This window comes from Pavona decussata, unplaced genomic scaffold (genome assembly GCF_977016875.1).
Source record: "Pavona decussata unplaced genomic scaffold, jaPavDecu1.1 SCAFFOLD_140, whole genome shotgun sequence".
Classification (NCBI taxonomy): domain Eukaryota; kingdom Metazoa; phylum Cnidaria; class Anthozoa; order Scleractinia; family Agariciidae; genus Pavona; species Pavona decussata.
In genome coordinates, this window is record NW_028145553.1 from 1,738,065 (window position 1) to 1,753,858 (window position 15,794).

General features: G+C 39.4%; 2 protein-coding genes across 2 annotated transcripts; one reads left to right on the forward strand and one right to left on the reverse strand.

The window, feature by feature from the left end:
• Positions 1-230: 230 nt before the first annotated feature.
• Positions 231-3,192, reverse strand: LOC146466920 (uncharacterized). The gene has a single exon (XM_085126720.1). It carries the CDS (start codon positions 2,864-2,866, stop codon positions 872-874), a length of 1,995 nt encoding a protein of 664 aa, XP_084982846.1. The 5' UTR covers positions 2,867-3,192; the 3' UTR covers positions 231-871.
• Positions 3,193-4,196: 1,004 nt separating this feature from the next.
• LOC146466921 (protein amalgam-like) lies at positions 4,197-15,794 on the forward strand. The gene is made up of 6 exons (XM_085126726.1): positions 4,197-4,309; positions 6,850-7,140; positions 8,303-8,608; positions 10,066-10,404; positions 12,545-12,703; positions 13,711-15,794. The coding sequence occupies exons 1-6, from the start codon at positions 4,258-4,260 to the stop codon at positions 13,773-13,775; spliced, it is 1,212 nt and encodes a 403-aa protein (XP_084982852.1). The 5' UTR covers positions 4,197-4,257; the 3' UTR covers positions 13,776-15,794.

Consider the following 15,794-nt stretch of genomic DNA (forward strand, 5'->3'; position numbering starts at 1 on the left):
TGTGATTGGTCTCCGTCACTTGGAACAATCATCGCCGCCTCGGACACTTAGGGGCTGTTTACATGGAGGGAGGAAGATCCTAGAAGGCGAAACAACTTTTCATTTGGTTTACATGTAGACATTTTGGTCGGAGTGGTTACCAAGAGGAGAAGGAAAAGAAAAAAATTGTCGGCCTTTAGATGCTGAACGCTTGGCTGCCGCCATTTTGTTCTTTTTTGTTCCTAGTACGACCTAGTACTAGGATCTTCCGAGCGAAGGTACTTTACATGGAGCTAGGATCTTCCTAGTACTAGGATCTTCCTATCTCTCAGCTAGGAAGATCCTATCTCTAGGAAGATCCTAGCACCAGGGCCAAGTACAACTTTTTGCATGTAAACTGAATACAGAAAACATATGGCGCCAGGATGATCCACCTTCTAGGATCTTCCTAGAGCTAGGATCTTCCTCCCTCCATGTAAACAGCCCCTTAATTCTAAACGAAATTGAGAACTTGAATTCATATCAAGACTGAAGTACATAGAAGTCAGCAACAACAAGAGCAACAACGTCTCTATTCAAAACAATAAAACGATAACAGACAACACTTGCAAACCCACAAGCAGCGATTTAGCTAGTCAAACTCTGGACGCAATCTATAGTGTTTGGTATCATTATCGTGTAGTGTACAAGACAACGGCGTGGCACTAATACGTCACTACTATTTTAAGCTTCAAAGCTCGTACTTAATCTCACCTGAGAGACTCAAACGTAGTCATTTTTAGTTGAAACACTGAAACATTTCAGTAGATTACACGTTAGAATTCATTCCGGGTGACTCATTAACTGACGTACACGAGGAGTACGTTCATCGTTCTCTTAGCTTACTCGCCACCTATTTCATCCTGCTCGTCATCACAACTAGTCTTGATACAGCTCGAGTAAACATGATGTAGCTAGAAAAGAACTTTACATCATCAAAGCAGGAAACAGCAATAACAACTGGCCATTCGTACGAGTGAGCTTTATGTCCAAAGTCGAGGACAACTGCATTTTCCTGGCTCCCAATGTCACAAACTGGGATCTCTTTCATTGCCATAAGACGAGACAACCTTTCTTTAAGGAAAAGGCTTGTAACCAGGACAGCGACGTGACGAAGGAGGCCCCGGTTCGTCCATCTCTTGACCTCCATCTCTATGACTCCTGTGATTAAATCTAAATCTGAATCCTCATACACCGCAACAGAAGGTCCACAGACGTGATGGCCAAGGTGATTTGAGACATCATAACGCTCCACAAAGTTTACCCAACTTTCCTTTGTCTCTTTTTCCATGTGCTCCAACAGCATTAATCTCTGCAGCAAATCTTGAAGAGACTTCTTGGCAAAGGCTTGAACGAAGCTGTAAATTTCAAACGTCGATCGTACAACTGTTTTTAGGCAAGGAGCATGAAATACGTTGTACGATTTGCAAAGTCTTCGTGCTTGCTCTTGAAGTTTGGCACCACTAGATAATCCTCCAGTTTCATCCTGAGATATCTCGTCTTCATTCCTTTGCATGTAGTCGTATGCAATCCAGCAATAACAATTAAACTCTGTTAGCCTGGTCATAAGTTTCTCTAATAGCGTTAGGATATCTGGAATTTCGGATTGAAATGTTTGTAGTTCGTCGGCGAAGAAGTGAAACTTTGCCGTGACATCGCTTCCGGGATGGTTTCCGTGAAAGAACTCTGAAGGTGAAAGAACATGGACTAGTTCACTGGAGATACTATTCTGTGAGAAAAGGTCTCGGTAGAGTGCATTTAACGATGATGGAATCATAATAACCACCTTCTCTCCCTTTCTAACACATTCCAAAGCTTTGAACTGGAGCAAAATTGTTTTACCACTTCCAGAGGAGCCATTGAAAAACATGTGCTGTGGGCCATTCCATATACGCAACTGGTCAGGATTGAGGAACAAAAACTGCTTTGCTAGTATTGCCTGCTCCGAGTGCTCAGATGTCTTCTGGACTACCTCGGATCCGCCTACAGCTTCCTTGTAACTCTTGTCATAGCTCTTTCTTAGAAAGTTCTGGTTGTCAATTTTCTTGAAAATATCTGAGAACACTTTGGAGCTGACTTCAGACTTCTGGCCAATCAATATTGAAATAAGTTTTTGTATTGCTCGCTGCTCCTGGCAGTCAAATTCCTTCTCGGAAAAGTTCATTCTCCACCAAGTGATAAATTCATCAACAGAGAGCACATTTGCCTCTCGAAGATTGACGAAGTTTTGATTCTCGCGACAAGGATCACTGACATTCGGCATGGCTATTACTTTATAAACAGGAAGGCTGATTTCCGGTTTGTGATCAGCATCCAAGAGGGCATGAATAATTTCTTCTCCAATTTGAAGTTGTTTTCGGGATTTACCTTGAAGTGACTTACTGAACTTCTCTGCTGCCTTTACTTCCATGAGGATGACACCAACTTTCCGATGAACTATCATAAAGTCGATTTCTCCATCGAGATTTCTCCTGAAAATAGGATGATCGGCTGGTAACTTCTGTCGAAGGACATCTTTAATGAAATCTGACATTTTTAACTTTGTTAGAACAAACATCGGCTGCTTAGTCTCTTCCCCAAACTTCTCAAGCAAGTGAAAGATTTTCAATTCTGCCGTGTCTCCATTAATATGGTCTTTCTCGATGTTAGTAAGTGGTATCGCTCCAGATGCTTGACCAGTCGGAGCGACATATCCAAATGGAAAAACAAGAGGGCACATAATTGTTTCATGATCTGTTGAATTTACACACTCTGGGTACATTCTACTGAAATGATCTTCGCAAGCTTTCACCAGGTCAACAAAATATTGGCCTGCAGGTCCCTTAGCAAAAATTGGAGCGGGCTCCATTGACGGCTAGCTTCTGAGAATTGAACTGACTATACCACCGTAATGCGGGCTGTCATTGCTTCATCGACGAAAGCAGAACGGAAGCATTAGCGGAAGTCACTGCCAAATACATTAAGTCTAAGAACGTCATTGAACGATGTAAAGAGCGAACAGAAATGGTCCAGTGGTCTAGAATATATTCAGTGGTTGTATCAGTGTAAACTAACTCAGCTGATCAGTTGAGAAATGATCAAGAGATCTAAAGAGATGTAGACTTCCCGAAGTCCCTTTCAATATCATATTCTCATCTATTGGTATTCTTTATTGGAGTTTGGAAGGGACATTCCCCATTTGCTATTTACCAATAGAATTCAGTCTTTCACCGGTGACGTAAAATGGTTTCAGCCAACGAAAAAACAAATAGTTCCGTGATCAACGTAATTTACTCGAGTGGTTAGCCCATCAATCCTTCGAAGCTGTTTTGCCCGGTATTCATGGCTGAGCGGTGAACAAAACGAAGCGCAATTTGCAAGCAGTTCAAACTGGTTCATGGGGGAGTTAAAGAACCTAATAAATAGGCCTTCAGAAAAAGTATAGTGGTAAAATTTAAATTAGATTTGGTAAGGTTGCTTTGAACGAACGCTATTAAAACTGTTAAAATTATGCGCATGTACAGTCCGAATACGGTCAACTCTCACCTTGCGGACATCTCGCTATTATGGACAGCAGCTAAATCCCCGCAAACTGATAAATTACAGACGTTTGACTGAAGTAAATTCCCGCTATTACGGACCTTCATTATTAAGGACACTAACTCGGTCCCGTGTGTGCCTGCAATAAAGAGAGTTTACTGTAAAAGGGTTCGCCCTCTATTGGAACTAAAACTCCTTGAAATCGCTTGAAAGCGACCCAAAAACCACACAATAGAGTTCAAGTGACAAATTTTCATCGAAAAATCTTTCCTAATTGTGCCTCCAAATACGATATTTTTTCCCCATACAAACGCTTATAATTTCGTTATTACACTGAATGGTCATCTTGACGCTCAAATTTTTATGTTACAAAAGTCAACACCCTGGTAAACACAAATTGAAAGCTTGGTCGACCTGTGATCGTCGCGGATCATTTTCTGTGTAGCCTGCGTGGGCGGCGTAATCGGGGAAGGGGAGGCCGGGGAGCGAGGGAGGTGGGAAAAATTCCCTCGCTCACTCTCTCCTTCCCCGATTACACCGGCCATTTGCTGTGCAGCGAACCGTTGCCGATTCTTTCTACCCCCCACCCCCCCCCCCCCCCGCCAAAGCAGCCACATACCCTGGACCTCGTTTTCAAGGGAAGAGCCCTGGGAACGAGGTTGCAAAACAGGAAGTTTTGAGTACAGGCATCGGCCAGTACAGGTTTGTTAAAAAGTGATAATGGAAAGGCTTTCTAATCCGCTTATTTTCTGGGCAATTCTCTTCTGTACAGGTAAGAATTTAGATTTAACGAAACAGAATGAAACTCTGAAATTGTGGATGGAAGTTTTGATTTGCTTGCATAGTGTAAAAACTGTAATCATTCTGTACGTATGTTAAGGACGGTGCCTACTAATACCGAAGAATTTTTGTGCGGTTTATGACTATGCGGGAAATACAGATCTCAGAAAGGCCTATTGGAATACAAAAAGAAAATTGGGGGTAACCGCGCATTTTTCAGAGATACTTAAGCAATAAAATCTCCAAAAGACGCCAAAATATAAAACAATGTAGGGGTTTTTTTCCTAAATTGAAGCTTAATTATCTCTGAAAAATGCATGGTTACCCCCAATTTTCTTTTGAGATACCAAAAGCATTTGGTAAGTTTTGCTTTCTTCGTATAGTTTTAAACCGGGCAAAAATATTCATGTATTAGTAGGCATCACCCATAGGAAATCCGAGTATCTTGGGATGCACAGAACGTATGCGCAGTAACAATAGTAGGCACCGTCCTTAAGTAATCAGACATGTACTCTCATTTGACCCAGAGTACTAACACAACTCAACTCAACTCAACTCAACTTTATTAATCTTTTTAGTTTTTTATACACTTTTCAATAACACTGGATCCGCAAATAGCATTTGCTAATCTAGGCGGGTAGTGTAGAATTATTTACCTAATTACACAGCTAATTTAATATAAATATGAAAAAAATATTGTAAGTTACAATAGTTTAATTTAGAATGAAAGAAAACGTGTAAATAATTAAATTAAAATTAATAATAATAACATAAATGACAAGCAAAAACGGTAACAGAGGGTAAACGAGACAATAATGTCAATGACAACATGCAAGAATATGATGGTAAATTTTTAGGGGTATCAAGGAGTATTAAAGAAAGTGGTATAATAAGCTAGTTGTGGGATTCCAATGATTAGGAGAATAGGTTTTATTATTCAAAACATTGTAACACTGCCCAAATATTGACATGGTGCACTGAATATTCGCCATCCGTAGTCAACAGATATCCTACAATATACATCATTTCGTGTGTCAGGGAGGAAAATGGCAAAATAAAGGTCGTCTCCAGCTTTTCTGCAATAAAACTGTGCTTTGTTAATCAATGTGCTGAGTAATAAAATAATTATATATTCCTGCTCAAATTATCTTGTGGAATATCCCCCGATTTTAGCCAACTTGCCAGTATGGCCTCGTCGGCTAATTAGTATCAGGCGATGGATATTCTGTACGATTTCACAGGATAATTATTAAATTTATTAAGGTATGGACATCAACATAAGCTAGCTCCCTCATATTTCAAAAACTGCAAAAGCATGTTTTGGAGGTAATTTGTAAGAGATATTTTTTGCTTTACTTGAATAACTCAAATCTGATCATCCCCTCTCTATTCAATTCCCCAGAAGTAGGGGCATTAAGCTCAGTTAAGCATCTGTTCATTAAATTAAAAAGGTCTGCCTGGGATGGGGCAATTGTCAAATTACTCAGTAATGTTGGATGATCAGTACTTTTCCAAAATGCGTGCCTGTTTTTTTTGACATTGTGTTGAGGTATTAAACAATGCAGATGTATATCCCTTTCAGTTCAGAGTGAGATTATAGAATGTCAACTCATGCAAACGTAGTTAATAAAAGTCCATGGTTATATATGAAGCCTGACAGACTTTTTTATGTTATCTGTTTTTGTTTGCATTTTTGGCCTGGAAGTTGACCGTGCACAAATTAATGTACTTGCCAACTTTTTCTGAGTCAAATATTATGTGTGAGATTTTTGTCTCATCCTGACCAGGATTTCCAAAAATGTCCCAGCCACTTCTGATGATTTCCGATGATTTTCCGAAGACTTCCGAACGTTGCCGAAAATGTTCAATGAGATTTTCCATCATGACTTTTGAATACTTCCAATTAGATTAGGTTGTAAGACGTTATTGGAATCAAAATGCAAACTGGAACACAATAATTTTAGTGTGTTGTGATAATGAGTTAGGAGTCACAAAGTCAACATAAAGTGCCTTTTTGGGGGAAATTGAATTGAATTTTTGTTATTAATCATGTGTAAAAAGCGACTTGCCGGATTTGTGAGTCAGGCATGAGAAATTGTCCTTGATGCGAGAGATTGATGTCTTTAAGCCAGCAGGTGTAAGCCTGATCGACTCACGCATAATGCGTGAGAGTTGGCAAGTATACACAAACCAAAAAAGATTTTCAAAGTGTTGAAGCAATTGACGTGTGGTGTGAAACATTAAAACAAAGGATTTTGCCCGGCCGTGGCCCTTCCAACATAAATTGCAGCACCTTCCAACATAAATTGTGACCCACAAGTTATATATGTTAATTGCTGTAGTTAAAAATCACAGGCAATATGAAATGATATCTTAGTTTATACAGAATTATTTATATTTTTTTCTCAATACCTTTACTACTTTTTTTGTTTTTTAAAAACACTGTTACATTGTGTAATATTGTGCAGAAGAAAAATAAACAAAATGAAATAAAGAAAAGTTCACTAATACTTTATCATGTACTATTTCTAGGATTGACACCAGCGATTGAAGCTGCTGTCAAAATAATCAGTCCTACAACAAACCAGATCATCAAGTACAGGAACCAGTCTGTCCTGTTTAACTGCACGCTAATTACCTCTGCAAGTTCAAGTGGGGGAAATTTTCGTTGGCTTAAAGACAGTGCTGTAATTCAGCCAGTTCACAGAAAGAATTCTTCTTTCTGGTCCAGTTTTGAGCTGAAAAAGTTTAGTGCACTAGATGAAGGGGAGTATTCGTGCAACGATGGACAAAGTCATGATTCCGTGATAGTACACCTTGCTTGTATGTATCTGTTCATTCTTATATAAATAACTTATGTGTATGGCCCTTTAATCGCTAAGAGTGCCAATCCACCATACGGAAAAATGATGGAGGCTGTACATTTTACCACTGACAATACGTTGCGAACCAGACACATTTAGCCAACAGCCACTGTAGAAGTTAAGCCATACTTTTTGCGAAATTCATCCCTAATATTTACTAACGACATTGTGTATGCTAGGTTTGAAGTTTTAAGAACTTTTCTCTGTGTTTTTATGAGCGTGTTTAGGGTTTTGGTTCACTAAGAATTATGGGTAAAGTTACCAGTCACCATCTTTAATTTGTTGGTGTGGTGGATTGGCACAAATGCTACAACTGAATTAAAGTGCTTACAAAGGACGGTCATAATAAGTTCTTCAAGGCTGGGGCTGGCCACTTGAGAACAACATTTTGGGTGGGGCCATTACTATATACCCACCTATAAAAATCTCATAATAACAGATCAGAAATCCCTGGGATATGTTTTTACTCTGTATGCGCTTCATGTGGTGTTACAAAAAGTGACTGGTTAGTCAATGCTTCCAATCCTGGTCAAGCAATGTTTTGTTTTTGCTCTGTTGACTGAGTAGTTGTTGTTGTTTTGAGTTCAGGTTCAAAGTTTTTACAAACTTTTTATGGGCTGATCTTTACAGCGATAATATTATCAAAATTTGGGAACAAAAATGGCATTGACAGGACTGATGGAAGAACATGAATAAAATTGAACTCAAAACCATTTAATTGATAAATTCTGATTTTCACAGATTTCTGATGAGGTGATGCAATGTTTTGCTGCAAAAGTTGGAATGATAGTCATATTGCATGTATAATGTTATGTACTTCAAACTGGCCTGGCCATTGTTATTTCAGATATTTCATCATGAGTGACCAGTGTTCGGTTTGGATACAGCTTTGTCATTTCTCAGTCAACATCTTGAAGATGTTTATAATCCTCATAGAATCATCAAATGCTTTTCGTTCAACTAATTTATTCTAATTTTTTTTTCTACAGATTACTATGCTTTAAACCACTAATAGTGTAGGTCCACTCCTTTTAATAATTATATATCCAGCCCTGTGGGTAGAAATAAGTTGTATGATCACATTTTGCATTTTCTGATTTTCCATGTTCACAATTTAACAGCAAAACCAAAGACAAGTATTTTTGGAGATCACAGCCATATTGTTGCCAGTGATGACACACCTCACCTTCGGTGTGTAGCAGTGGGATGGCCAAGACCAACAATCTTTTGGATGAAGGATAACAAAAATATCAGTGACATAAATGAAAATCATCAATATGTAGAAACGCCAGTGGCAATCAACGTGTCCTCCATTGCTTCTACGTTGATGATTTACACAATTCAGAAGGGAGATGGTGGGGTGTACACCTGTGTGGGTATGAATGCTCTTGGAGTGGACAAACGCACTGTATCTGTCAGAGTTCAAGGTAATCGTTACAGTTGAACCTCTTAATCCCTAAGGGTGGGCTGATGCCTCTGTTTAATTCCTAGGGATATGTTTGAACCTATCCTATACATCTTAGAGGTCGTGTCAAACCTCTATCCCCTTAAGGTAACACTAAACCTCTTTTTGTATGTGATGTGGATGCATCCCTTCTCCCTAAGGGGTGAGGGAGGGAACCAGTGTGCCCCCCAGTCAGGGTTGAACCACTGCCCCTCATTTGGTTCTTCTTTGTCGTTAGTTTTTGCGGCTCAGCCACTGGGCACCTGCAAAGCCCAACAAAACTGCCAGCTATGCAGGCTATATGGGGCTGGGTTTGAGCCTATGTTCCCTGGAAGTGGCACTGAGACTGAACTCCTGCCAGCTGTTGTGGGAGTGAACCTCTGCACCCTAGAAGTTGACAATTAACTTTTGCTCCCCTGCGCTGGGGTGTGGACTGAAGTTACTCAACCTCTGCTAGAACATCTGGTCCCTGAGAGTGGGAGTAAGCTTCTACTCCAAGCCTCTTGGATTGGGACTGAACCGCTACTTTCAGCTAGGGGTGGGTTGAATATTTGCTCGCTGGGGGTGGTACTAAACCTCAGTTTCTGGGGAGTGTGGTAGTAAACGTCTGCTCCCTTGGGGTCAGCCTCAACCCCTGCTTTTAGGGGTGAGACTGAACTTAACCTCTTTTCCCTATGGGAGGAGCTGAACCTATGCTCCATGGAGTAAGGTCGAACCTAGGCTCTTTGAGGATGGGATCGAGTGGACCTCTGTAATCGAGGGATGGGGTAGAACCTCTGTTCCCTTGGGCTGGGGTTGAACCTTTGCTCCCTGAAGTTGAAGATACTCCCTGAATCGGCTGAAGGGGAAGTTAATTGCTCTATTTTCAGGGGGAAATTCAGGTGTGAGTGTCAAGTTCGAATCACATCGTCTTGAATGAAGCTTAATGGGATTAGATTAGGAAAGAGACAGAGTTCAAAAGATTGCTTTGAAGCTAGAAGCCATAATGTTGTTTACCCTCTTGCATTCACCTAAAAGAAAACTTTATCAGAAAAGCAGCATTTTTGTCATTTAAATCTTATCAATACTTAACTTTTCGGAGAACTTTCAATACTTTTTTTCTACTTCTGATTTCTTTATGTAGTCACACGGTAAAAACGTTTGAATCAAGAGGATTAAATTGGAGCTGGAGACTGATTTTGTGCACTTGAGAGCAGTCGATCCGTACTAGGGGGTGTGAAAACCTGGATCACTGGAATGTGCGTCATTAGCCAATCAGATTAAAGGATTTAGGATGCCATATCAGTATGAAAATGCCTGTAACAGTTAAATATTTCAGACCAAGACCCCAAATGGTCTAAGATTGGGGCAAAATGCTGATAATTATCCCCTGCTGGGAGCTTCCCCCACTCAAGTGAATCTTACTGAACTATTCATCGCATGCCTTTCTTTAATGTTTAGATGGTCCAGCAATTAAGAAGCCGAAGATGACAGCAGAGAAGCCAAGGTATACTTCTGAGGTGGGCAAAGATGCATCCCTGGTCTGTCATGGTGAACAAGTCGAGGACGATATTTTTACTTTCCTATTTTGGGAATTCAATGGAACAAAGCTTAAAACTTCAAGCGACCACTACAAATTTAAGAACACATTCTATAAGGAAGAGGATGCGGCCACACCCAAAGTGAAGATGCAACTCACCATCGTTGATGTTGGTTGTGCAGATACAGGAGACTACAGCTGTGTTGTGAATTCAGATGATGTGGAGCGCGCAAGCGATAACATGACACTTGAAGTCAGAGGTATGAAAGGAAGATATCTAGTTGTACCTAGCCTTCGCTAGGTCTAAACAGTTGAAACAGAGGCTCTTTTCATCTCATCACATTAAAGGACCCGCTTAGGGGAATGAGATTTCATCCCTGTTTTGTTAACAAAGCCTTTTAGAAAAGTAATGTTTAAAACATGAGCAGCAGTGTTTTATCGGGATTTAAAACCACTCGGCTGTGCCTCATGGTTTTAGTTCCGATAAAGCACATGCTGCGAGTTTTTTGAATGGCTTCAAAAACATTCCGGGAAAAGCGTGTGACAAGAGAGTTCATAGCAATGATGCTTTTGTGAACGTTGGAAATTAGCATACGAGAAAAACATTAAACACTACGCACTAATAAGGAGGAGGTTTAATTAGGTTTTAAAACCACTGCACGTGATGTTTTATCAATCATTTGATAGGTCAATGGGCTCATGAATTATTGAGGAGTTTCGAAGAGTTTGTGATATTATTTGTATATGGAGAAAGTTCCAGCACGGGTCAAAACTGACAGCCCGGGGTGAAAGTTCCAGCACAGTTAGCTCAAACCAGGCTGGAACTTGCAGTCCGGGCAAATGGGCTGAAAAATCGCATGTTAATGCAATCATATTTCAGTCCGGGGTTAAAAGTGAACTTGGGCATGCAAAATCAATGTGATTTCACTGAAAACACTTATCTTGATTTTATTTTATCCAATGTAACGGGCTGAAATTCTTCATATATTTGCAATTAGAAACCTCCACCCCCTAAAACAGGACCAAAATATCAGCCTGGGCCGAAACAACTGTGATACAAAAGGGGCACCCAACATTGCATTTGTGTGAAATATTTCTTCGGAAAGTAATAATGCTCTCAGAAATTCTCATTGAACTGTGATTAAAAATACTACAGTTTTGTTTTTGTTAATTTTCATGTCAAATTTTCTTAATCTGGGAAATTAATATCTTTTTTTCATATGGACAAAAAGAAGGCCAGCTGGGGGCGTGGGATTTGTCCCCTAAAATTTTCTGTGACTTCAATAAATTCAATTATAAGATAGAACTTTTGGAAACAGACATATACATAAATAACCATCATATTGAATATCCAAAAGGAAAATTGGGTGGTAACCACGCATTTTTTAGAGATACATGTGATTAAGCTTCAATTTGAAAACAAAATATATTCCTTGCATTATTATGTATTTAAAAAACTTTTTAGAATTATCGCTGCTAAATTATCTCTGGGAAATGTGTGATTATCCCCACTGTTCGTTTTGGATTTCAACAGCCCTTGCTAAGATCTTCTCTTCCCTTCTTTTTGACCCCACCCAGCATTGTCCTGAATGTTTTGATAAACCGACCCAAGGTTTTGTGTTTAAGGTTTTACGTTCGAATTTGTAAGAGAAAATAACGGGACAGACTCTGGGAAACTAGGGGCGTTGCCTGGGATATGTGAATTTCACTTACGGTCAATCCACGTCACGCATGACCGGTATTTTTGAAATTTGAACGGAGTTTTGAAATTTACATGTCAGTTTCGAACATCGCCAACGAGATTTCAGAGTTCTCATAGAAATTTCCCTAGTTTATTGACGGTATAAAACTATGACTTTTTCTTTACATTACAGCATTAAGTATTTCAAACATAACAATTGTTTCTCTTGAGTATTTTGAATCCTTTTTCCCGTTAATGCGTCTTTTTCGGAAAGATTTCCAGAGAAATGTTCAACATTTCATTCAAATGCCGGACATTACAAAGAGGGTTTCGTATGTTCAATACTGATCACGCGTGACGTAGAGCGACTGTAATTTATTTTTAGACGTCGTCGAAACGGAAGTCGTTTTCCGGAGGCGTCCGCAAACGGTCAATGTGACGTCAAGGGAAGTCATCGGAGCGTGCCAACGTCGCATTGTGTAATGTTGGCTGTTGAATATTCAGTATGGCTTTCCTGCATTTACAAGTGTTCAGATACGTTTGCGGCTGTCTCGGGAAACAGACGTCCGTTTTCACGACGCCTAAAAGTAACTTAAGTGAAATTCACATATGCCAAGGGCTATATACTGGGGTCACCCTCTCTGTCCCCTTATTTTCTCTTGGTTCGAATGAAAAGGTAATGTTTTTTTTAATATTAAAGTATTGCATTGATTCCACAGAAGCAAAGTCTAATAAACACAAAGATGGAATGAAAGTTTGGATGCTTGTGGTTCTTGGTATATCCTCGTTTCTTTTGGCTTTGTCGATGGTAGGGCTCATGTTTGTTATGTGGCGGTGGATAAAGCGAAAGAGGTTAATCGCCAGACGAGCTAAGAATTGTAAGTGACTTTAAATAAATTCCCCACACCACAATGAATTGATGAGGAATATTTGTCACATTTGCTTTGATTAAAAAGGCAAAAAAGTCGAAGAAGGCTAAACTTGAAAACTACAATCTTTATGAATGTTGTGCCTCGAGCATTACTGACACAACTGATAGATCAGGAAATTAACTCTGTGGTGTACATTAAAGTGCTTAAGTGAACCATGAATTTCCTTCTGAGCATTTAGCCATTAGATCTCGGTGGGAATCGAAAACACGACCCCCGGATTAGATCAGCCGTTGCTTTACCGATTGAGTTACTAGGCCAGACAAGATCAGGTTATGACTTCTGAAGATGGTAATGCGTAGCGATGAAAATGTAAGTTGAGAATGATGTACTGTTCGAGTGCTCTTATCAGGAGTCGAACCTAAGACCTTCCGATTGCTAGTTAGGATGCTCTACCACTGAGCTACAGGAGACTCGTGGGAGCTAAGGCCATTAAACTAGGTTCAGGGAACAAACATCCTGCATACTGCTAGCATAGGAATGTTTTGTGTGGCATCAGTAAGCGCAATGGAATGAATGTGATGGAATATTTTAAGCCTTGTGAATAAATGAGAATGATGTATTATTCAATACGTGACACAGACACACTCGGAAAAATTCCATTGCGTATATGCCACACATGACATTCCCATCCTAGCAGTATGCATTTCCTCGGAATTTTTGCTTGGGGGGGGGGGGGGGGGGGTGCGGCTCAGTTCTCCAAATTCTGACCCTATTTCAAACCAAAATATGTAATTTTCCGGTATTCTTTTGCAGACCTGGCCTCAAAACTCCATACCATTAATATTTTTAAGACCTGGTGTCTAGAATCAATACCCGTTTCTGTAAAATCTATTCTCGTTTTCAGACTTTCAGACTAAAATGGTTGAAATTATACCCTATTTTGGACCAAAACGGCTCAAAAACCATACCCTTTGGCGCTGCACATACCTTATTGTTATTATTGTCTTCAACAGACGGCCAAGATGCTCAGGATTTTGTCGTAAACGATATGTTCCCCTTGTACAGCCCCAAAGATTGACACGGGATCAAAGAATTTCTACAACTGGTGCTTAGATAACGAAATCAAGTTCGAGACCATGCACTCCTGAGCCGTCTCATAATGGACAGCGTAAATAACAGTTTTAACTTTTTAAAATAGGTGTCCCCGATGTATCTGTGTAGCGGGTACTGCAAGGATGACATGCTCACTTAATGGGGTTTTTATAGTTCTACACTTCGCACTGCGCAAGTTGTTTCAGACTAAACATCTGTGAAGTCATCACCACACTCTCTTCCTTGGCGGAATTAATTAATTGTGTCCTCTTTAGTTCCATTACAATCTAAACCGTACATTTGAATTGGGAACAATCAATCAATCAATCAATCAAACAATCAGTCAGTCAGTCAATCAATCAATCAATCAATCAATCAATTAATCAAACTTTATTACCTCTTTTTACAATTTCTAGACACATATTTTTATATTAAAAAAAAAAAAACACTTGGGTAATGTTATTCAGAATACCTAATATTAAGCTAATCAAGCCGAGTAACGAAAATTTAATAGAAGTATATATAGAACTGAAGATCCAAGCTTAAAAATAGTGTGCCTTTTTGAAAAGGCTGTCACTTTAATTTGCTGTTGTTACGATCGTTTTGGAAACTTCCACATTTAGGTTAATTCCCTTTAACCTTTTCTTCGCGTAAGTTTTATTTATTTTACCGACTTTTCGTACAATTTACGTTAATTTAAGTGGAAGTAATTTCAGGGTAGTGTGCCATATACTAAGTTCAATTACGCCACAAAGTACACAATACAATGGAACATCACATATTGGTATGGAAGAACAACATAATCGACATTACCTTAATTACAGATATCTTAAGGTACGTTTTCACGCGAGTGTCGAAAATAATTCGGGTTTGCTTTGGTCTTGCTTTACCAGAGCGGTTTTCCATTGAGTGTCGAAAGTAATTGCACGCTTGCTTTGGTTTTGCTTGATCACACTCTGATTGGTTAGCAAAATCCGCGCCACTTTCTCAACCAATGAAAACCAAAACCAATCGTGACTCGCTCGCAGCGTTTTCCCGCGCTTGGCGCCGGTTACATGTATTTACTTCGAATTGTGTTTGGTTTGGTTTGTTGTTTACGTTGTTTGTGATTGGCCAGAGCAAGTTAGTTGGTTTTGATTTTACGACACTCAAATGAAAACGGCTCTAAACTCTGCGATGGCAAAAGATTGCATGGTTAGCAAAACTCTTGCCACTTTTTTAACCAATGAAAAGCAAGACCAAACCAATCGTGACTTGAACGCATTTTCCCGCGCTTGTCGCCGGTTACACGTATTTACTTTGAATTCTGATTGGTTCATTGCGCTGTTTGCATTCGTTGTGATTGGCCAGAGTTTTTTGTGTGGGTTTGTTTTACGACACTCACTTGAAAACTGCTGAAACAAACACAAGTGTTTCTTTCCTATAGCGAGGATACTAGTGGTGCCGCCTTGTGATATTTGCGTCAGTGCCAACAAGAAGCCTATTGGCTGCTGAAACAAAAGAGTTCTTTTGTTTATAATTGTATCTTTTTGGAACAGCGGTGGGCGGTTTAAATCTTTATATTTTATATATTTGTCATCGTTAGATGTAAAACTTGCGAAGCATTTTCTTTATTTTCATATAAGTTTGTCAACTATGATATTTATTATTTAACAGTTAATTAAGATAAAGTGTTTTTAAAATATAAATTAGGCTCCAAGTCTAACTGCGGTAGATGCGGTGTTAGTTAATGTATCACCGGTGTTATTTGCACGCTAAAAAGGGTTCAACAAATAAAAAATAAATAAATAAATACAGTCGACTCCCGATAACTCGAACCCTCGCTAACTCGAACCTCGCGCTAACTCGAACCAATTTCCTTTCCTTGCAGGTCATTTTCTATATAAGTTTACTGTAACCTTTATTTACCCTCGGCAGTGTTTATAGCACTAGTGCTAGTAGGGCCGAGTATTAAACTTCGCAAATAAATAATTTAAATTGAAAATAAGATGGTTAAAAATCCCAA

Excerpts from the sequence above, each read along its gene's own strand:
- LOC146466920 (XM_085126720.1), bottom strand. The coding sequence starts at position 2,866 with ATGGAGCCCGCTCCAATTTTTGCTAAGGGACCTGCAGGCCAATATTTT.
- LOC146466921 (XM_085126726.1), top strand. The coding sequence starts at position 4,258 with ATGGAAAGGCTTTCTAATCCGCTTATTTTCTGGGCAATTCTCTTCTGT. Across the intron at positions 4,310-6,849 it reads GGCAATTCTCTTCTGTACAG|GATTGACACCAGCGATTGAA; the intron begins GTAAGAATTTAG and ends TACTATTTCTAG. Across the intron at positions 8,609-10,065 it reads TGTATCTGTCAGAGTTCAAG|ATGGTCCAGCAATTAAGAAG; the intron begins GTAATCGTTACA and ends TTTAATGTTTAG.